Source organism: Lepidochelys kempii, chromosome 2 (genome assembly GCF_965140285.1).
Source record: "Lepidochelys kempii isolate rLepKem1 chromosome 2, rLepKem1.hap1, whole genome shotgun sequence".
Taxonomy (NCBI): domain Eukaryota; kingdom Metazoa; phylum Chordata; order Testudines; family Cheloniidae; genus Lepidochelys; species Lepidochelys kempii.
In genome coordinates this window covers 32,320,275-32,343,270 of record NC_136381.1, presented here as the reverse complement: position 1 = coordinate 32,343,270, position 22,996 = coordinate 32,320,275, and the positions used below count along the sequence as shown (strand labels likewise).

Below are 22,996 nucleotides of genomic sequence, written 5' to 3'. Positions count from 1 at the left end.
AGCTATATTTAATTCAGTAAATCCCTGATTCCTCTTTTTTTATCACGTCTCTACAAATTTATCATGATTCCAAACTTAGGGCCTGACTGCAAATGCCTTATTTACACTAGTAAACAATTTTTCACAGGAATGTTCCCATTGAAATTGGACAAGTGAGAAGACACAGACCTCAAAAGAACAAAAAACCTGCCAATGTTCTTAATAAGATTTTCATGTGACTTGCAGAATTTAGAGATGGGACTTATCAGAGGTCTTGTAGGACATTCTCCTGTCAGAACTGTTCTCTGAAACACATTTTCTACTGTTTTTTATTACTGAGAAAATCAGTGACACTCAAAATAGGATTCATGAATCCTGAGATGAAAAGCGTCATGACGCTTTGCCAGGCAGGCTAATGTGGACTAATGCCATAGTACTTATTGCCAGTATCTCCTCATCCTTCGTGAAAGACTCAGTGCAAATTTTAAATTTTAACACACGCACTCATCTGTGTGTTGTGCAATTTCTTTTGAACGGGGGGTATTGGTTTCCTTTTTCAAACTGGTTTGGAAATTCTTCTATAATAACACTTGTTTGAACCAGATGTAGTGCACAATCAATAAATTATAAATTGATATGAATAAGTAACAGTCCTAAGCATACAAAACTTTCAGTCACAGATTTATCACAATGCAGCAACAATGCACTGGAGGATTAAGAGTGGTTCACTAGGCAGACAACATAAATTATGAATGGATTGTTAAAACTTACATTTTTATTAGACAAGAGTCACAGATGGTTTACTACAATATGCTAGTGTCTTATGCTCCAAGAACTGATCCCATTTGATTTTTCCAAGTGTAGGAAGTAGAGAGAAACTGATAATGTCAGGGCAACAAAAAAATTATTGGACAACAGCATGGGAACAGGCTAGGAAAGTCCCAAGAGCACAATCTAACCACTATCCCACACTAAGATTTCTGGAATTATCTAAATATTTGCTTGAGTGTTACTTCTGGAATAAATGATTCCCTGGGCAAAGAATGACAAAAAAAATGGACAAATGCCCAATAAGGTGGCAGTATGATACACATAGATAATTACATAAGATTAGCTCAGCATGGTATATCTGTAAATTAAGGTGATGTTAGGGGTGGTTTATTTGTAGCTCCCCCTAAGCAACCATTGTTATGCTACTCTTCTGTGTAAATCCTATACAGATATTATCTTCATAAAACCAGTGAGAATTGTTAGGAAAAGAGGAATGATGTTATTTATATATTTAATTAAAATATCCTTTCAAATGGCTGGGAACCATCAAGTTGTACATATAAGTAGCTTATGTAATCACATGGACTTATTCCTGTTACCCTTGTACTTCCTCCCACTTCCCTCTTATTGTTTCTTCATTACACTCACTCACTATATATTTCAGATTAGCAGCCGTGTTAGTCTGTAGCTGTAAAAAGAAAAGGAGGACTTGTGGCACCTTAGAGACTAACCAATTTATTAGAGCATAAGCTTTCGTGAGCTACAGCTCACTTCATCGGATGTATCTGAGGAAGTGAGCTGTAGCTCACGAAAGCTTATGCTCTAATAAATTGGTTAGTCTCTAGGGTGCCACAAGTCCTCCTTTTCTTTTCACTGTATATTGTGTTCAATTACATTATGAGTTTCTTGGGATAGGGGCCATATCTCCCTGAGTGAGAGAATCAGCAGAAACTCTTGCAAAGACAGGCTGTAGGGAGTGGACCTGCCTTACACCAAGAGAGAGACGGGGAAAGCAGAGCTAAACGAGCATTGCCTCAATCCCCACAGGCAGAGGGAAGGGAGTGGAGTACAACTATCTCTCTCCATTTCAAGAATATTTTCTCCTGCTAGTTAGGAAGAGATTTCAATCGCATTCCACCAAGAAAGGTCTGGTGTGGTTGGTGAGAGGAGCTTGAAGGTACTTTCTGTGGCACAGGAAACCGAGAATCAAGTACCACCTCAACTACTGCCTCTCACACAGCGGAGATCTGTCACGTCACAAGAGCTGATGTGCTTGAGCTCTCAGCACAAGGGTTACAACCTTACTAGAGGGACACATATTGTGAACTCACCTATGTACTGACCCTGACAGCCACAAAATAAGCAATCTGCCTGCATGAAGAAGGCAATCATAATGAGGACAAAATAATGTTTCTCTGGAATGAATGGGTGGGGATATCAAAGATATAAATATGGAGAAAACATGTGTTCTTGTTGCTCAAAGGACTATCACAATTAAAAAAGTAGTTTATTTAAATATGCAAAGCAAGCCAGTCTGCAAAGGCTTATCTCAAATGGAGTCAGCTTCCCGTTGTTAGTAAGAGACTATCAACTTTATGTCATACTATAATGCACATGTAATAATTTGAAACAACAAAATGAGTTAATGTGTCAAGTAACTTAATAATCTTACATGTACAGGGGCCTTTATCAAAAAAGATTTCCAAAGTGCTCTACAAATATTACCTTTGGCTATATTCATATCCATATAACTTTCATTCAACAGACTGTATTTTTCTTGCAGCTTTGACGACTCATGTGCTCTACTCACTTTACTCCAAACAACCCCACCCCACTAGGGCACTTGATTTAAACAAAACAAAAAACAACACCTCAACCCAACAATCTAAGATAGGAAGAAAGTGAATTGTCATATCTAGTTGGAACTGTAGGTGGAATTTAAAATAGAAGATACCTTCCCAAACTGGAATCTGGGAGTTCACCTGAGCTAGTCCACCCCAATGCTTTGCAATAAGTACCTAGGGCTTGATTTTAAGTCCACTGTAGTAAATGGGAAAGCTCCCATTAGGGTGACCAGATGTCCCAATTTTATAAGGACGGTCCCGATATTTGGGGCTTTTTCTTATATAGGCTCCTATTACTCCCCCACCCCCGTCCTGATTTTTCACACTTGCTATGTGGTCACCCTAGCTCCCATTGACTTTAATGGTGCAGGGACGGTCGGGTCCCTAGAAATCTTTAATGAACGTAAGTGATCAGAGACTTCATTTTAAACCTCATTTGAGAGATATCACCTTGGGTTGCAGAGTGCCCTCTAAAACCATGTTAGGTAACTGATTCAGAGCTCAAAAGGAACAGACCTTGTCTACTGAATCCTCAACTCCACTTATTAGAGTAAAAAGAATGAGGAGTACTTGTCTCTAAGGTGCCACAAGTACTCCTCGTTCTTTTTGCTGATACAGACTGACACGGCTACCACTCTGAAACTTATTAGAGTGTAATAGTACAGCTAAAACATTTCACCATTCGGTAAAAAACTCATACTAACAATTATGTTTAACTCTCAACTCCACAATGGAAAAAAGGAAGAAAACGAGCCCTTTGAAAAGGTAAACACAAAAAAGCAATTTAAAAAGGAGGTAAACAGTAGTGATGCATAACATTCCCCATACCCCAATTTCCCTTACTTGGGATCTCACATAATCCTCATACCAAGGACCATGTGGTCCAATGATGTTCACACTTATTAAATCTATTATATCACATTTTATTAAGTTAAAGTTAGTGTCTGAAAACAATAGTAGCCAAATTACCCTCTTGGATGCACACATAGAGCTCTCATTAAAATCACACCCACCCAGATGCACACATTTGAGGGTGCACTTATGAGCAAAGGGACAGATATTTAAAGATAGGTGCCTAGCTGAATGTTTGAAAACAATGGGAGTTAGGCACCAAAGCACTTTTGAAAATCCCCCTAGGTTTCAATCTGCATCTTTAGATGCCAAAATACCTTTAAAAATCTGGCCTTAAGAGACTTGATACGTAAAAAAAACATGTGTTGAAAGAAGTTAAGCAAAGCTCCTTCTATCCCGGTCCCAGAATGATTTATAGGGATGTGTCACTAGGAAGAAAAACAAAAATATGTGCAACTTCTTCTACATAGAAAAATTTGCATTTCAGCACATTTCACATCACATCCAGTCTTAAAAAAATTCTATCAAGGTCTCAAATTATTATGTTGTCACTAAAAAGATCCACTATTTACTGCTGTTCAAATCTTGCAATTAATCATATATAAAGGGACCAGTTGTTTTTCTGTTCACCAGCTACATAAACAAAATCCTCTGAGCTGCTTGATGAGAACTTTTAAATACACTGTACGTATTGAAGAGAAATTAACAAAATGAAACAATCTAAAATGTACTTACCTGGTTTTACAAGGTTTGTCTTTGTTTCCTTCTTATATCGTGCAGACTGTGGGTTTCCTTCCCCCACTGTTCCAGCATTACATTTCTTTTTGGTATAGTCTCCATCACTGCCTGTAGAAAAACTAATTGGACTGTTTCCAGTATCAGAAGGAGTCTTAATGGGAGATACTGACTGGCTACTAGGGCAGCCAGTGTCATCTGAAAAGACAAAAAATGAACACAAGATTTGTTAACTAATAAGTCAAATGAAGATGGCAGAAAACTTTTGGACTATACCACATACAAATCAGAAACAGCCTTCTCTAAGACACGCAACCTGTGCACAAAGATAAGGCCCACTTTGTTCCTGCATTCCTGCACCCAAGAGATGAACGCACCATTTTGTAGGTGCAATATGGTTCTTGGATACCTAAGTGTTATAAAATGCCACTGTAAATATTTGTTTCCATAATTCTGTGAAAGTACAAAATCAGAGACAACTTCTGAAAACCCGGAGCCAAGCTTAACCTCCTCTTACTCAGCATGGTAATGGAATATTATAACATGAAGTATACAAATTAAGAAATGTGTTAAAATAAAAATTGATTTGTGTGCATGTGTCATACATAGCCAAGTTCTGACTGTGCACCTCCCGTATGAACGGAACTATGGGCCAAGAGTGAGAATGAGGCAGCTTTTCCCCCACAGATCCTTCGTACCAGAACTACAGAAGGGCCTTCAAGTCCAAGGGCCTAAGCTGTGTGGCTACAGCTGACCAGATTGAGAGTGCACTATCAACACAGACCCGTTTTGGTGACAGTATGTCCTACTGACTATACAATAGTCTAAGGCCTTAACACGCTTTGCTAGAATGCAATTCAATGCCCATACCAAATACTCTGGACGACTCATTTATTTGGGTCTTTGACGCACACTTGTCTACAGCAAAACATCACTGCATATAATATAATGTATACTGTCAATTTTAATTATTTACTATATTGTACAATGCATCTATGGTTGCTTAAGTATTTTGGTTGGGCATTTTTGTCTCTGTGATGGATAATTACAACTGAAATATTTGTTTTGCTTTGGTATTTTTCCTGGTTTTTTTACTGAGCAACTCTAGTATTTTATTATCCTATAAATATCTACAATATGATAAGCCAACTGATCCAGAATATTCATTCATTAGATTGCTTCAATCAATGTACACTCGATATGCATGACATTCAGAAATGTAATGATCATTTTACTGAAAACAGTAAACATGCCTCAGCATAAACTATTTTTCTTTTAAAGCAACTTTTTTCATTTCCAGAAAGTGGCTGTCTGATACCTTGCACTAAAACTGCTGCACCATATGAACAGTACTTCTGTGTAAACCAGCATTAGTGTGCATACGCGTTAGCTTTCATCTCCTGGAGATACTAAAATGGTGGTTTATTCAAAGTTGTACAAACACAATAAAACTACTAGCACTCAAATACAAATCATAGTAAAAAGGTATCCAGTACAGATAGCCAAACATATTTAAGCCCCTTCCTACTGTTATTTGAATGCCTCCTGAATACTCACCTCTTTTGTGATGCCCACAATAGGTGACTTATTTATTTAAAATATATAGTATATTAAAAAGCCCTTAACCATGATGTCACTTTAAGCGCAGAAATATCCCATGTCCCAGAGAACTCAGTCTCTTATTTGTTCTTTCCAAGAGTAAAATAAAGCCAGTATTTTTCACTATTCATTTGCACTGTGCATTCATCTTGTATTGTCTTCATGAATAAAACTCCCCACCACAAGCTACAATATGACACACCCAGATGTACCTTAACTAAGTACACAATCATATTTCTGTAACCACTGTTACACTGCAGTTTGCTCATTGTCACGTCTATAATTCACGTCTGCTTCTGCAATAAGCTCTGCAAGGGGACCAGCTGAAAACCATGTCTACCCAGAGAAGGAGGGTGGAAAGAAAGGGCTAGAATGTGTAATGTTACTGTCTGACTGAGAGTAAGGGGCAGCACAGACCTAGCCTCGGATCAGACCAGAGAATGGTTATTAATCATAATTCCTCTCTTGCTCCCACTTTGTTTTGGGAGGGGAGTAAAGTTATTACATCCTTTTTTCTGAAGCATCTTATTCCCGCTATGTGCCTGGTCAGTTACCCTGGCTGATGAGAGCACTCTCTAACCCTTTCCACCCACTTGCTTGCAAGAGTGAGTCTCAGACAAGCTGTCTTTGCTCTTCCCACTGTGGCTGGAACAACCAGCCCTTTACACTGCCAAACAGGGAAGTAAGAAGGGGCCTACTTCTCCATACTCCCTGCGCAGCTGAATAAGAAATATAACAGTCTAGCCAGAGGTGAAAGTAAGCCGGTACACCCTGGTACGGTGTACTGGCAAGAGCCGGTGCACCGTACCGGGGTGGATCGGCTTCCCCAGGCGCAATTTAAAGGGCCTGCAGCTCCCAGCAGCGGCTGGAGCCTCCGGCCCTTTAAATTGCTGCCAGAGCCCCGCTGCCGGAGCCCTGGGGTAGCGGTGGCGGGGCTGGGGCGGCAATTTAAAGGGCGTGGGGTGGTAGTGGCGGCCGAGCCCTGGGTCCTTTACATCATCCCCGGAGCCCCGCCGCCACTTCCCCAGGGTTCCGGCAGGCTCCGGGGACGATTTAAAGGGCCCGGGGGGGGGGGGTAGTGGCAGCCGGAGCCCCATCTCTGGAGCCCTGCTGCTGGAGCCCTGGGGAAGCGGAGGCGGGGCTCCGGGGACGATTTAAAGGGCCCAGGGCTCCAGCTGCCGCTACCGCCCAGGGCCCTTTAAACTGCTGCCAGAGGCCCCGGCTGCCGCTGTTACCCCGGGGAGGGGGAAGGAGGCACTTGCCAGTACAGGGTGGGCCAGGGCTGGCTCTAACCTCCCTCAGCCCTGCCCCCTCTGCCCAAGGCCCCACCCCTTCCGGGGGCCAGAGCCGGTCCCAGCCCAGCTCCGTACCGGTAAGTCCCAAGACTTACTTTCACGCCTGAGTCTAGCCCAAAAGTAACAGCAGCCAGTTCGAGTTAGTTCTGGGGGGCTTTGCCTGCTTCTAGCAATGTTGCTGAGTCAGGAGGACAACCATATCTACTTTGTGAATTACCTGCAAGGCCTACAGGTGAAAAGTGTTTGCTAGCAGTCTATTCCAAGTTAACTAAGAGACTGAGTAGGTGTCTACCTGACCATGCTGCAAACTTCATTAGCTAACACCTGTGACTGCAGCAGATAAATTAAGTTCCACACTGAATTTGTTTGTCTTCTTTTGGCAATTCTTGTCTTCTTTTGGCAATTGTGCCCTGCTAACACAAGGTTCTTCCTTACATTATCTTGTTCTTTATTTTACTAATTCATATAAATCTCATGATCAAATTCAAAATGCAGAGGATAGAAGGTAATTTTCTCAAGATCAATACTAATTTTATTCTGTGAATTAGTCAGCAGGACTCACCAATTTTTACCTCATAAACACAGAAAGGTATACACAATTTATCTACTGGACATGGATTGGTTCTGCTGAGTGAATTCTTGAATTCTGCTTAAAAGCAACAAATTTTGCTATTTCTAGAAACACCCTCTCTTCCAAAGCATACAAAATTTACAAAACCTTAACGCTATATTTAGAATATAGTTTAGGCACAAAGTATTTTAAACACCAGTATTTTAAACTCTACTTTAAAGTATCTCAGGAGCTGATGAAATCCTGTGAAGGTGCGTCAGTTTAAAACAAACAAAAGACCCCTACCCACAACTCTGAATTAAACCACTAAAAACAAAAGCAACAAATGTGGAAAACCAACAACAAATGTAGGAGATAAGAAAGCAGATTAGCAAAAGAAAATACACGTTTTGATCAGCAGACAGTTAATACAGCCTCTGATAATGTACTGCTTTCACATCCCCATTATAATTAATTTGATTAAGCTCCACAGCTTGCATTGTGATATGACACTTATCAAGGAACAAAGTGAACTTGGCACTAACAACAATAAGTCTTCTCTAGTCATATCATTTCTGACCTTTAGACACTTCAACAACCAAGTCAGAGTTTTAACTTCAGCTGCAGAAAATGAATGGTTTTATTGTACTCCTCTTTCCTGTTACTGTTTGTTATTTTTAACAAGCTATACACCTAAGGCTTCTGTGTGAACTTGTAATTTAATCATTAGTATGGAAAAAGTGAACCTCTAAACATTTTCTGGATCTAGTTCATGCTGCCAAAGAGACATTTTTTCCTTAGATGTATCAGATGTACCTTTCAATGCAGTGTCTTCTACAGGATCAAAATGTTCAGTATTGCCAAAAGTAGCAGCTGCACATGCAACAGTACTGTCTATCACAAGGGGCAAGATAACCTCAGCTGTGAGTTGAGAATGTACCTCTGCTAATCAGTTTGCAGCTGACCATCCCATTAAAAAAATGGAAGGGGAAGGAAAAACACTGGAAGGGGTGTACATTTGCCATCACCTTCAGCCCCCAACTAAAACCTCTCCAAACATCTCCATCAAAGATCTACAACCTATCCTGAAGGACGACCCATCACTCTCACAGATCTTGGGAAACAGGCCAGTCCTTGCTTACAGACAGCCCCCAACTTTAAGCAAATACTCACCAGCAACCACACACCACACAACAAAAACACTAACCCAGGAACCTATCCTTGCAACAAAGCCCGTTGCCAACTGTATCCACATATCTATTCAGGGGTTCACCATCATAGGGCCTAATCACATCAGCCACACTATCAGAGGCTTGTTCACCTGCACATCTACCAATGTGATATATGCCATCATGTGCCAGCAATGCCCCTCTGCCATGTACATTGGCCAAACTGGACAGTCTCTACGTAAAAGAATAAATGGACACAAATCAGACGTCAAGAATTACAACATTCAAAAACCAGTCGTAGAACCCTTCAATCTCTTTGGTCACTCGATTACAGACCTAAAAGTGACAATTCTTCAACAAAAAAACTTCAAAAACAGACTCCAACGAGAGACTGCTGAATTGGAATTAATTTGCAAACTGGATACAATTAACTTATGCTTGAATAAAGACTGGGAGTGGATGTGTCATTACACAAAGTAAAACTATTTCCCCATTAGCTCAGTGGTTTGAGCATTGGCCTGCTAAACCCAGGGTCGTGAGTTCAATCCTTGAGGGGGCCATTTAGGGATCTGGGGAAAAAATTTGGGATTGGTCCTGCTTTGAGCAGGGGGTTGGACTAGATGATCTTCTGAGGTCCCTTCCAACCCTGATATTCTATGATAGGCAGGTGATTGAACTGTCTATGTTTATTCCCCCCCCCTTACTGTTCCTTACAGGTTCTTGTCAACTGCTGGAAATGGCCCACCTTGATTATCACTACAAAAGGTTTCCCCCTCCCCCCATTCTCCTGCTGGTAACAGCTCACCTTACCTGATCACTCTCCTTACAGTGTGTATGGTAACACCCATTGTTTCATGTTCTCTGTGTATATAAATCTCCCCACTGTATTTTCCACTGAATGCACCCAATGAAGTGAGCTGTAGCTCACGAAAGCTTATGCTCAAATAAATTTGTTCGTCTCTAAGGTGCCACAAGTCCTCCTTTTCTTTCTACCAGCAATACAGTTTATATTGACATTAAAATACATCATTATATCTGGTAAAATGGTCTAAACAGTGCAGCACTACAAATTACAGTAAAAATGATTAGCAAAAGTACATCTAAAGAAAATGTGCAGGATCTGTAATATATTACCCCTACATCTGAATTCCTTATAAAATGATAGCTACAACTTAACTCTATGGATGCAGCAGCAGTTGATGTACTTTGACAGCATAAAAAAAGATCCTCCTTCATCCTATCTGAATGTTTCTCCTATGACATAATTCCCAGAGGCCTCGACATCGTATCACAAAAGCATTTAGACAGGAAGGTCCACAAACTATTTTTAGTCAGACACTTCATCGATCTCCAGAGAAAATGAAGATTTTTCCTATTATCAAAGCTGCTTTTGCTAATTTCTCCCCTCTGTCTACAGTCCAAAGTGGAAGTCATCGCAGTCCCTTGCAGCTGATAAAGATTCTCTATCTTACAAGGTATAAGCAGTTTAGGAATAGAAATAGTGACGTTCCCTGTAATATATGTATTAAACCATAATATACATGGAAAAAAGAAACTGTAAACAATAGTTGGTTCAGTTACAGAAGTTTAAACATTTGGAAATAAAATCCATGAATAATCCTTGTAGGAGTAAGTGTCTGATCCTTCAATAGCACAGAATGTTACACTCCACCCATTTTATTAGGCCTGCTTTTACAACATAATCTCCAGTAGAAGGCTGCTATAACTTTGGTGACAACTAGAATGGATTATATTACAGTGATTATTGTAAGAGCAACACCCTTTAAAAAGCATCCAGAGTCTGGATTCTAATAATAAATGAGAGTGCTGGATATGCCACCCCATAGTCTTTTGTAGTCATATTTTATATACTGGCTTTAGGGCCACCCAAATCCCGGTTTGTGGCTATGAATCACTGCATAACCCTACCCAGTGTTTTGTGGGGGACAGTTGTGATGGTGGAGGATGAAGGCACACTTATGCTCCAAGATTTGTATGACATCTCTCAATCCTAATATTCTACTGTCTCTATATATGTGGAACGCCTATTGATGTCAATGGAAGAGTAATTTATCAGGATCAAGATATGACATGCAGATTTTGTTTTTAAAATACCACAGAATCTCCTACGATGGAACGTGTTCTCTTTATTCAACAGTATTTTGGGCTTCTGATTAAGGACAAGGTTCTTTCATTCTGTTTAAACCTTGCAATACTTGTTGACACACATGACACCATTTAACTCAATACAAATTTGTATTAAAACCATTTTAAAACAAAATATCTTTGATTAAGTATTTTTAATGAAAGATTCAAACACAGCGCTTCTTAACAATGAATTAAGTCATTTTTGTTATCAGCATACACAGAGGGGACAAACTTGGGCTCCAGAAAGGGGAAGATGCCAGGTGCTTGTTTCCAAAACCCACTGAAGTCAATAGGAACCTTTCCACTGACTTCACTAGGCTCTAGCTCAGGCCTTTAGAGCTCACAGTGCTGACTGATATGTAGAGCAGATGACAGGGACATTCAGAAGGTCAAATGTCTTGGCTTCCCAAGCAGTTGTACGGTGCAGTAGTACAAGGGCAGTCATTTTGTACAAGGCAACAGTGGAGGAAGAGAGAGAAGCAGGCAGGAGTCTGCACTTCCGTACATATAAACTTTTTTAACCTCCACATTTAAAACCTCTCTCTAGAAATATATAAACACTAACCAGTAAACTAACTAAATTCCCAAATCATTCCTATGCCCTAGCAGGAGACCCTCCAAGTAAAGAGCACTGAAAAATGGACACAAAGGACCAAATGCTGCTCTTGAATAAGAGCCACAAGTGTGTATATGAAAGCAGAATTTGGCCCAATGTATTTAGAAAATGAAGATCAAGGTGCCACACAGCTATGCCAGACAGAGCATCTACAGCAATGGGTTTCACAAACAAACTTGCACAGCTTGAGAAGGACTCTCAGATGATATCATATTTCAGATGATACAGTTCAATCAAATGGAATAAAGAAGGACTGTGAAAATGCTTTTGATATCAAACGTGGGGGCAATTTTAAACACACTTATCTGACGCAATAAATGTCAATAAAAGAAAATATAAACTCGGAGTCAGGGGAATACGCTAACAAAACATTCCTTCTGATGAAAACAGATATAAAGATAGGGGGATTTTAACATATAAGGAAACTAATGATAATAACCTTACATTTGGTCTCTGCATTGTTGACCCATTAAAATGATCCAATTTTCTCTTTTTTTCTCCTCAAAAATATACAATTAAGCATGTAGTTTATCAATGCTCCACTCTGGGTAGCTTTCCTAATACACAATCTACCTCACTGTCCTAGTGAGAAATTATTTCAGCTATGACTGAAGGTACAGCATGTTAACTGCATACAGTGAATGAAGATGTCTCTTCTGTGAACCTGTACAGATCCTCAGACTCAGTTATTTGCAGCTAGTATTAAATGTAGCTTATTCAAACTGATTTAAATAAGTATATATGCATGGCTAAATCCTGTTTTCTTTACTCACACAAGCACTCTTCCTGAACTCACTTTGAGCATCAACCAATAACTGGACCAATCGGCAAAATAGTCTAAATTTGACTACGCATGTGAGTAGTGTGAACAGGATATAATAATAGAGAACTTTCTGCTGCAGGCACAGTGAATTTACAGTGTAAACACAGTGAACGTAGAGGCCAAGATTTTCACAAACAAAGGCCTAAACTTAGGCTCTGAACTCTGTTTTTGAAAATCTTGGCCAGAATTTTCTAAATGAGTAAGGTGCACCTATTGTAACCACTAGTTGTCACCTAACTCCTAGATGATCAGTAGTACTATGTATACTTATTAACAAGGAGATATTGCAGGTGAGAATAAAAGCCCAGAAGAGTACTTTGCATTTGAAATAAAACAGCTCCTCTAGCTCAAACAGCCCTTTACTTCAACTGATTATTAAAACACAGGTACTTAAGGCTAAAGCATCTCAGCTAACCAACTATTTCTGCATTCTTTTCTTAAGTCAATAAGTTAAGTCTTAAACAAAGATGAATACAAAGACTGAGAAGACAAAACATCAGCACTAAAATGATGATTAAAAAGATGAGCTATTCAGAAAATGAAAAATGAAAAAGGATGTGTCCCCCAAAACTGACTAGCTATTAAAAACTGTTTGCAGTGTAGTTGTACCCCTGTTTATCCCAGGATATTAGAGGGCCATGGTGGATGAGGTAATATCTTTTATCAGACCAACTTCTATTGCTGAGAGAGAGAAGGAAAATGAGGCTCTCATAAAGCCTTCTTTGGGAATTCCAGCTAATGAATCTGCCTTCTACGTTATAAGACACAAAGAGGGGAGTTAAAGCTTGTCTCTTTCACCAGCAGAGGTTGGTCCAGTAAACGGTATTACCTCACCTACCTTGTCTCACTATTAAAAAGGCAGACTAAACAGACTGTGGAATTTAGTTACTCTAGGCCAAACATTGCCTTCAATCCATAAGTAACTCCCCTTGTATGCAAGGTCTTGAAACAAATTTTGAAAGAGAAAGTAGTTAAGGACATTGAGGTAAGCGGTAATTGCGACAAATCACAACATGGTTTTACAAAAGGTAGCTCATGCCAGACAAACTCGCTCTCTTTCTCTGAGAAGATAACTAGTTTTTTAGACAAAGGAAATGCTGCAAATCTAATTTACCTGGATTTCAGTAAGGTATCTGATACAATTCCACATGGGAAATTATTAGTTAAATTGGAGAATTTGGGGATTAATATGAGAATTTAAGGTGAATATGGTTAAAAGGGAGACTACAATGGGTCATACTGAAAGATGAACTGTCAGGCTGGAGGAAAGCTACGAGTGGAGTTCCTCAAGGATCAGTCTTGGGACCAGTCTTATTTAACATTTTTATCAATGACCTTGGCACAAAAAAATGGGACTGTGCTAATAAAATCTGTTGATGACACAAAGTTGTGAGGCATTGCCAATATGGAGGAGAACCAGAATATCATACAAGAAGAGCTGGATGATCTTGAAAACCAGCGTAATAGAAATTAGATGAAATTTAATAGTGCGAAGTGCCAGGTCATGCACTCAAGAACTAACATCATGAATTTCTGCTATAAGTTGGGGGTGTATCAGTTGGAAGAGACAGAGGAGAAGAAAGCAGTGGAGTGATATATCTTGACTTTAGCAAAGCTTTTGATATGGTCTCCCACAGTATTCTTGCCAGCAAGTTAAAAAAGTATGTATTGGATTAATGAACTATAAGGTGGATAGAAAGCTGGCTAGATTGTCGGGTTCAGTGGGTCGTGATCAACTGCTCAATGTCTAGTTGGCAGCTGGTATCAAGCAGAGTGCCCCAAGGGTTGGTCCTGGGGCCGGTTTTGTTCAACATCTTTATTAACTATCTAGATGATGGGATGGATTCCACCCTCAGCAAGTTCACGGATGACACTAAGCTGGAGAGAGAAGTAGATATGCTGGAGGGTAGGGATAGGGTCCAGAGTAACCTAGACAAATTGGAGGATTGGGCCAAAAGAAATATGATGAGGTTCAACAAGGACAAGTGCAGAGTCCTGCACTTAGGATGGAAGAATGCCATGCACCGCTACAGGCTGGACCAACTGACTAAGCAGCACTTCTGCAGAAAGGACCTGGAGATTACAGTGGATGAGAAGCTGGATATGAGTCAGTGTACCCTTGTTACCAGGAAGACTGATATTGGGCTGCATTAGTAGGAGCATTGCCAGCAGATCGAGGGAAGTGATTATTCCCCTCTATTCGGCTCTGGTAAGGCCACATCTGGAGTACTGTGTCCAATTTTGGGCCCCCAACTACAGAAAGGATGTGGACAAATTGGAGAGAGTCCAGCAGAGGGAAACGAAAATGATAGGGGGCTGGGGCACATGACTTACGAGGAGAGGCTGAGAGAACTGGGCTTGTTTAGTTTGCAGAAGAGAAGAGTGAGGGGGGATTTGATAGCAGCCTTCAATTACCTGAAGGGGGGTTCCAAAGAGGACGGAGCTCAGCTGTTCTCAGTGGTGGCAGATGACAGAACAAGGAGCAATGGTCTCAAGTTGCAATGTGGGAGGTCTAGGTTGGATATTAGGAAACACTATTTCGCTAGGATGGTAGTCAAGCACTGGAATGGGTTACTTAGGGAGGTGGTGGAATCTCCATCCTTAGAGGTTTTTAAGGCGCGGCTGGACAAAGCCTAGGCTGGGATGATTTAGTTGCTGTTGGTCCTGCTTTGAGCAGGGGGTTGGACTAGATTACCTCCTGAGGTCTCTTTCAACCGTAATCTTCTATGATTCTAAGACCTGGGTGTATTGGTTGATCACAGGATGACTATGAGAGGCCAATGTGATGTGGCCATGAAAGAAAACTAATCATAGGATGCATCAGGCAAGATAGTTCCAGTAGAGATAGGGAAGTGTTATTACCATTATATAAGGCACTGGTGAGAACTCTTCTCGAATACTGTGTTTAATTCTGGTCTCCCACATTTAAGAAAGATTAATTCAAACTGGAGCAGGTGCAGAGAAGGGCTACTAGAATGATCAGAGGAATGGAAAACCTACCCTATGAGTGGAGACTCAATGAGCGTGGCTTGTTTAGCCCAACCAAAAGAAGGCTGAGGGGAGACATGATTGCTCTTTATAAATACGTCAGAGTGATAAATACCAGGGAGGGAGAGGAGTTATTGAAGTTTAAGTGCTAATGTTTACATTTATTTAAGTTATTTAAGTTTATTTAAGCGCTAATGTTGACACAAGAACAAATGGATATAAACTAGCCAACAAGAAGTTTAGGCTTGAAATTAGACAAAAGTTTCAAACCGTCAGTGGAGTGAAGTTCTGGAACAGCCTTCCAAGAGGTGCTATAGGGGCAAAAAAACCCAAAATAACTTCAAGACTGCCCTTGATAAGTTTGTGATGGGGACTGTATGATGAGATTGCCTACACTGGCATGTGGCCCATCTGTGACTGCTAGTAGCAAATATTCTCAATGGCTGGAGATAGGACACTAGATGAGGAGGGCTCTGAGTTACTACAGAGAATTCTTCCCCAAGTGTCTGGCTGGTGGGTCTTGCTGACATGCTCAGGGTCCAACTGATTGTCATATTTGGGGTCGGGAAGCAATTTTGCCCCAGGTCAGATTGGCAGAGACTTCAGGGGTTTTTGCCTTCCTCTGCAGCATGGGGCATAGGTCATTTGCATGTTTAAACTGGAGTAAATGGTGAATTCTAACTTGAAGTCTTTAAACCATGATTTGAGGACTTCGGAAACCCAGCCAGAGGTTCTTGGTCTATTACAGCCCCAGGAGGGGGTGCGTGAGGTTCTGTGGCCTGTGACGTGCAGGTGGTCAGACTGGATGATCATGATGGTCCTTTCTGGTCTTAAAATCTATGAGTCTAAATGGAGTTGTACACACAAATTAAGAGTAACACTCCACCCTCAGTGTCTTATTACTTAGAAGGTAGATTCATTCGCTGGCATTCCCAAAGACGTCTTTAGGAAACCTTAATTTTCCTTTGGAGCAGCTGTAGTTAATGGGCCATAAACTGGATTATCTGTCTATCAGTTTAAAGTGTGCACCTTTCTCCTGATTGACAAGGTTAGTCTGGTGTGTAGTTCAAAGCCAAAAGTGTAATTTATGAGGAAAACATGCAAAACATGGGGAAATACTCAGAAGTAATATAACCAGCTTATGTTGCTGGGAGAATGTTTTTCACAGCTTGACATTTGAATCCTATGGCTGACATCCAAATCAAAGGAAAGTAGAGGCTGGGGGAAGAGAAGTGCTTCGCTGTCAGCTGACAAGCAGCACCTATTGAAGCCATGCAAACTTGTTTAGTAAATATTACATACTGCTATACAAATGTAATTTGCCTGACCTGTTTCCAGAAAGAGTATCTAAAATACATTGGACAGAAGCAGTCTATGCCTCAAAATCTATTTTTATCAAGAATTTAATAGATAGGCATGTTAATACCCATACACCATATCTTTGTGTGAATTTGGAAAGGGCTCCTACCACAAATTGAATGAGTACATTATACTAATACTGTTAAATATGCAATAAGTTGCATAAACGTATATTAAGGTCCCCGAGAAGGAGTCTTCTAGAAGAGAAAGGGGGAAATGATTCCCCAACCTTAAATCTGAGCTCAGCAAATATTAATACCCCTCCCCCAATGCAGAGTTTACAGAGCAAAATTAAGTGTCTTTTTTGCACTGTTGAGTGGTATTTCCTTCCCTGATGCCTGCCTGCCTCCATGATTGCAGCACTATTACTGTTCCCAGAGGTCCTGAACCCTTTTATTTTCTGCCCACTGCCTGCCTGAAACAACATTAGCAGGCCCCAGAAGATTCTGCTCCTGTCAGTTACAGAGGGAGAAGAACTTGAAGCCTTCTGGTATGCAGGAGGGCCAGTGCAAGCAGACAAGGAAAATTAACAGGCTCAGAAGCTCTGGGGATACAAACAGCAGAGCCATATGCACAGTGCGCTAGGGAGGAGAGCTGATTTTATATTTTTTTTAAAAGGGCTTTCCATAGTAGAAGAGCACAGTGTCAATGATAAGGGAAGAAGGATGGGTAGAAACTTTTCAAGTGAAGGGGTGAAGGGAAAGGAATTATTCCAGGTGTTGATTCACTTGCAGTTGCTATTTACCAGTTAGGTAATTTTTTCATTTTGGATTCTCATATCTGTAATGGTGGTTATGGGAGGGGAGGGTTTTAGCTCTTTCAGTGTAATGCTCACAGGCTTTTTTCATCACCATAACGTTGACCTCCTGATGATCTTTCCACCTCTCCCAAAGTTATTACTTGTTAAGCTTAACCACCATTGCTGTGTATATCACTTTTAAACCAGAAAGATGACAGGTCCCTGTTTGGAGGTTCTTACAATCCATACTGGACACAACATGGCAAGGGATGACCATAAACAAAAGTTGGGAAGGAGGTACCAGAGGTCGAGGGAGACAGGAGTGACCAATCTCAAGGTGCATTTATTGTTATGTTATGCATCCATCTTGTAAGTTCCTCTTTTTAAAGAATACACTCTTTAAAATTGGAGGACAGTTAGGCAAGGCCAGGTTGGTGATCAGTGATAAGTTTTAAAGTGAAAGCAGCAAGTATTGAGGAGGCCTCTGTCAGGTCAAATTGTGTAGTGCACAATGTTGGAGAGGATGTTCCAGGCAAACCAAAGGGGTGACATGAGGAAAGACACACAGCTACTAGTAGGAAAAAACAACGAGCATCAAGATGAACTAGCATAGGGCATGTGGAGTGAATAAGAGATGATTAGAGACAGGATGCAGACATTAAAAACTGTGCAAGGCCTTGTAGAGAAAGAGCTTGAATATTGTACTTCTGAATATTACTGTAACTGGTGCCTTAGAAATGTCAAAACAGCAGATTATATATATACACACATTGAAGGAGGTAAGAAGCTATTATGGGAATTCAAAGAGAGGATTTATATGGTTGGAGCAGCAGCAAATAATTTTGGTTGTAGTACGTTGGATGGACTTCAAAAATCAGAGATGAAAATAAGGCAGACCAGAAAAGAGGACGTTGCAATAGTCACAGTGAGAGACTGTTGGGGCATGGGCAAAGATTCGGGCACTAGTGAAGAAGGGACACATTTTGGAGATATTATTTTAAAAATATAATTCTAAAAGGCACCATTTTAAAAACAATTTCAGTGGAAGTTTCCTTTAGGCAACTCCTATATCCTGTGTACAGTAATATGTGAGGAAATATATAAACTCATAAATTAAAAAGCATAAGATGGATATTGAAAATATTATTCCTATCTAAGTTAACTATTTTTGCATGTATTTTAGCTATTCTATCACTATTTAGGGAAAACAATACAAAATAATTTGGATCCAATTTTGGAGGGAAAATCAGAATTCCCATTAGAAATTATTCTATTCTACAGTCACTTGGAAAAAATAATTGTATCTTGTGGTTTGGCAATTTTGTGAATGGACAAAAAAGGAAATTCAGGAAGTTATTCTGACAATTTAAGAATAACAAAATACCTGTTATAACTACGATGTTGTGATTAGCTGGAAATATTAAGGAAAAATTCTGTATGAAAGACTAAAAACTAAAATCAACTCTCTCCCCCTCAAAAAAAGTCTTCAAAATGAGTTCCTGCATAGCATGTACCAAGGAATTAAAAGAAATAGTCCCTGATTCTGCAAAAATATTTGAACATACATTACTTTACACACTGAGTACTCCCACAGAATCAATAGGGCTATTCACAATGCATAAAATTAAGTATGTGCATAAGTTTTGCAGAATAGGATCTGAAAGTATGCTAGATTCTATAGAAGCAATTGCGTAATATTAGATGTTTGGTTTAAAATATTATGTCATAAAGGGTAATTAGATATGTATTTTAAAAAAGTCTCACAAATGGCAGTCTTAGCAAAAGACCTCCCATGTACTGTAGTTCAAGAATTATAGTTTATTTTTGCCATCTGATACATCACTGAGCCATTGTACTTTCCACAGGACCTGTGTTCTGTATGCTGTATGGGTAGCTACATATGGTCCAGTTATCAATGGAGCATCTTTACATTTCTTTGGAAGAAGGTTGAACTTTCAAACAATGTTAATTTCATTTTAACACTAAAGATTTCAGCCACCATTTTGCTGCCTGGCCACATTGGTTTATATTCTGCTACCGATCCACATATAGAACACTACATTAAATCAGTGTGGAGTTCTGTATAAAAAAAACAACCACAGTATATGACCTAGGTCTGTAATCCACTACGGCAACTAGCCCTCCTGTTCCACATATCTAGCTCCTTTGGCCTCAGATTTGTCCACATTCTCTAGACAAACACCATAGTATTTAAGACTCTTTCTTCATCTAAATGTACCTCTAATAAACTGTTCTGTTGCAATAAAGATGCCAACTTTTTAGCAAAGGATAGGAAAGAAAAGCCTTTAGAATTTGAAATGGAAACATCTGGTGTCACTTACAGACATATATGAAAAAAACAGATACTGGATTTCAGTGGAAATCAATTTTTATTTTTGTCTGCAAAGCACTATGCATGCCTAAGGTACCATTTATAATTCAATAAATAATAATAAACAAATAGGGCATTAAATGTTCTCACTATCCCCATCAGTGACTATACTAAACATATAAAGAAAAGCAATTGCATGCCAACATATTATTACTCTCCAAACACGTTACACACACAGGACCTGATTCTCCAATCATTAACACAAACGTCACATATGTCAATGGAGTGATTCTTAATTTACCCTGGGGTTAAATGAGAGGAAAATCAGGCCAGACATCTCTGTTTTTGCACAACCACTGTGTATCTGGTGATGGTACCTGAACAGAAGCTGTTGCTGCTGATGGTCCTTGCTGAGCCTCCAGAAGAGCTGCAGGGGTTGAACTCTCTACTCTCCTCCTCTGAGAAGGGTGACTCAGAGGCTGGGGACACTTTCTGTTGTTGTTGCTGCTGCTGGGATACATAAGGCCGAAGTAGCAGGCGGGGGATGCGGCTGCGGGAGATCTCCTTCTCCTGCTGCAGTTTCTGCTCCTACTCAAAAACAAACAAGGAGAACATAACAAAATATGATCTACATAAGTATCATTCCCTGTTGTGTAACTCCCAATCATAAACACCCTCCCAAATACCCCAGGAGTAAACTCCCACCCACAACCTCCCCCCAAATACCGCAGGACGAACCTCTTCCACACAACTCCCCCACAAATTCCCCAGTGTAACCTCTTCTACATAAGCACCCATCATCCCAAGTACCGCAGGAATAACCTATCCCAACTCATATTTGAGCTCCCCTCCTTACACATACATTGCTGGAGACTCCTTTATGGGGAAGGCTCGGGGGAGATGACAGATGCATCTGTCTCTTCAGAGACAACAGAGGGGGACATGGTAACAATTTTCAAATGCATAAAAGGTTGTTACAAAGAGGGGGGTGAAAAAATTGTTCTCCTTAACCTCTGTGGATAGGACAAGAAGCAACAGGCTAAAATTGCAGCAAAGGAGATTTAGGTTGGACATTAGGAAAAACTGCCTAACTATCAGGGTAGTAATCATTGGAATAAATTGCCTAGGGAGGTTGTGGAATCTCCGACATTGGTGGTTTTTAAGAACACGTGAGACAAACATCTGTCGGGAACGACCTAACTATTACTTAGTCCTCCCTTGAGTGCAGAGGACTGGACTAGATGACTGACTGAGGTCCCTTCCAGTGCTACACTTCTGTGATTCTATGACTCAGCCCCTTTCACCCAGGGATGGTGGCAGTAATTTCTCCTCCTGCTACTGCTGCTCTCTGCACGGCAGGTGTGGTGGAAGGTGGCCCCCAATGAATACCGCCTGCCTGGCCTTTGCTTATTGAATCAAGGGCCTGGATACCATCTCTCCAGGGCTACTCCCGACTCAGGGCCCCCTAGCCGTTCCCTGCCAGCCCCGATCCCCTCTCCTCAGAGCCCCCTGCCAGCCCTGACCCCTCGCCAGCCTCGAGCCCAGCTCCAAGCCCCGTCAGCCCTGATCGCCCTTCCTCGCAGCCTCCTGCCAGCCCCAATCTCCCCTCCTCAGACGCTCCGTCAGCCCCGATCCCCCCCTCCTCAGACCCCCGCCGCCCTCCTCAGACCCTAGATCCCCCCTCCTCAGACCCCACCAGCCCCAATCCCCCTCTCTTCAGACCCCCCAATCTCCCCTCCCCAGACCCCCCCGCCAGCCCCGATCTCCCCCCTCCTGTCAGACCCGATCTCCCCTCCTCAGACACCCCCCCGATCCAATCCCCGTCCCCGCCAGCCCCTTCCCGCCGCCTGCGCGTCTCCCCCCGCACCTGCACTCCTGTCACCCGGGGTCTGTCTCCCGGGACTCGCCACCTGCGGCCAAAGGGCTCCGGGGCCGCCTCGCCGGCCCTGCTCACCTTGCTGCCCTCCCGGAGCGGTCCCATCCCGATCCTGCCTCAGTCGGGCGCGGCCCGGGGGCACCTGGCTGGGAGAGATCGGACGGGAGACGCGCTGAGCAAGGGCTGCCGCAGGGACCCGCCGCTCTCCGCTCCGCCAGGCGTGCCGAGCCCAGCCCAGCCCAGCCCGCTGTTCCCCGCCCCGACACGTGGTGCCGCCGCCGCCTCCGCGGCCGCCTGTCGGGCTGGCCCGCTCCCTGCTGCGCGGGGCGCTCCCGTGCAGCCTGTGGGCCGGGCTGGGTTCCTGCCCCGGCAGTTCCCCCCGTCACCGAGCCCAGGGAGCGACACCCGGGGGCCCGGCTCTGCCACTGCCGGCCAGGTGCCGCCTCCTGCCGCCCCGGCGCCTGGAAGCTCTGCTGCCCCCGAGCCCGCCTCTGCGGAGCCAGGCCGGCGCGGCCTCCGGGCTGGGAGAGGTCAGTGCCGACACCGGCAGCCTCCGGTGGATGGGTGGCAGCAGGCGCCTCTCCCGGCATGAACGGCAGGAAAGCAAGGCCGGAGTTCGTTACAATTGCCCGTCCCCGCGTTTGCCGCTAGGAAGGCAGCCAAGGCACAAGAAGGGGGGGGGGGGGGGTTGCCACTTCATTTTTAAGCAACACATTGCAAGGTACCTAAAATTGCTGTATTCTGTCTCTCCTCCATGCTTCATGTCCGCTGCCCCAGGCCCCAGCTTTACTCAGCTGAGTGGGACTACTCGATCGAGTAACAGTTTTTGTAGCTCACGAAAGCTCATGCTCAAATAAATTGGTTAGTCTCTAAGGTGCCACAAGTCCTCCTGTTCTTTTTGCGAATACAGACTAACAGGGCTGTTACTCTGAAACCAGTTTTTCTAGGGTCGGAGTTTCAGCCCTATGCTGGTCTACGCGGGGGAGGAGGCTCTGGAGTCTCTGCCTAGGGAGCTGTCTGTGGGGGCCGGTCTGCTTACAGGATCAGTGCCGCTTACATTGTAAAATTCTTTGTGGGGGGGGATTGTGTTTTCATAGATTGTGCCCAATACAATGGGACACCAATTCTGATTGGTATTTCTGGGTGCTGCTGTAATATAAATATTAAACAACAGTGAGTGTTTAAAAATAACTGTTCAGAAATCAGTCCTTTTGTGGTGCAATGGGAACCATATAGGCATCCCAGTGAAAGGAGATGTGCTTCTCAAAACCTGCAGGAGCAAACGTTGAACTTTCTACTTTGCACAGATAGAAGTTGTCAG

General features: G+C 42.1%; 1 protein-coding gene across 4 annotated transcripts in view; it reads right to left on the bottom strand.

The window, feature by feature from the left end:
• SYBU (syntabulin) overlaps positions 1-22,632 on the bottom strand; it is a 55,266-nt gene extending 32,634 nt beyond the window's left edge. Inside the window, exons 1-4 of one of the 4 annotated variants that reach the window (XM_073330298.2) lie at positions 22,401-22,632; positions 21,667-21,821; positions 20,177-20,387; positions 4,182-4,379 (exon numbers count right to left, since the gene is read on the bottom strand). In XM_073330298.2, coding sequence (XP_073186399.1) covers positions 4,182-4,379; positions 20,177-20,387; positions 21,667-21,780 — 523 coding nt within the window. In that variant the 5' untranslated portion in view covers positions 21,781-21,821; positions 22,401-22,632. Of the gene's footprint in view, positions 1-4,181; positions 4,380-20,176; positions 20,388-21,666; positions 22,290-22,400 lie in introns of those variants that run through there. The other 3 variants (XM_073330300.2, XM_073330297.2, XM_073330299.2) reach the window with 3 other exon arrangements.
• Positions 22,633-22,996: the final 364 nt, after the last annotated feature.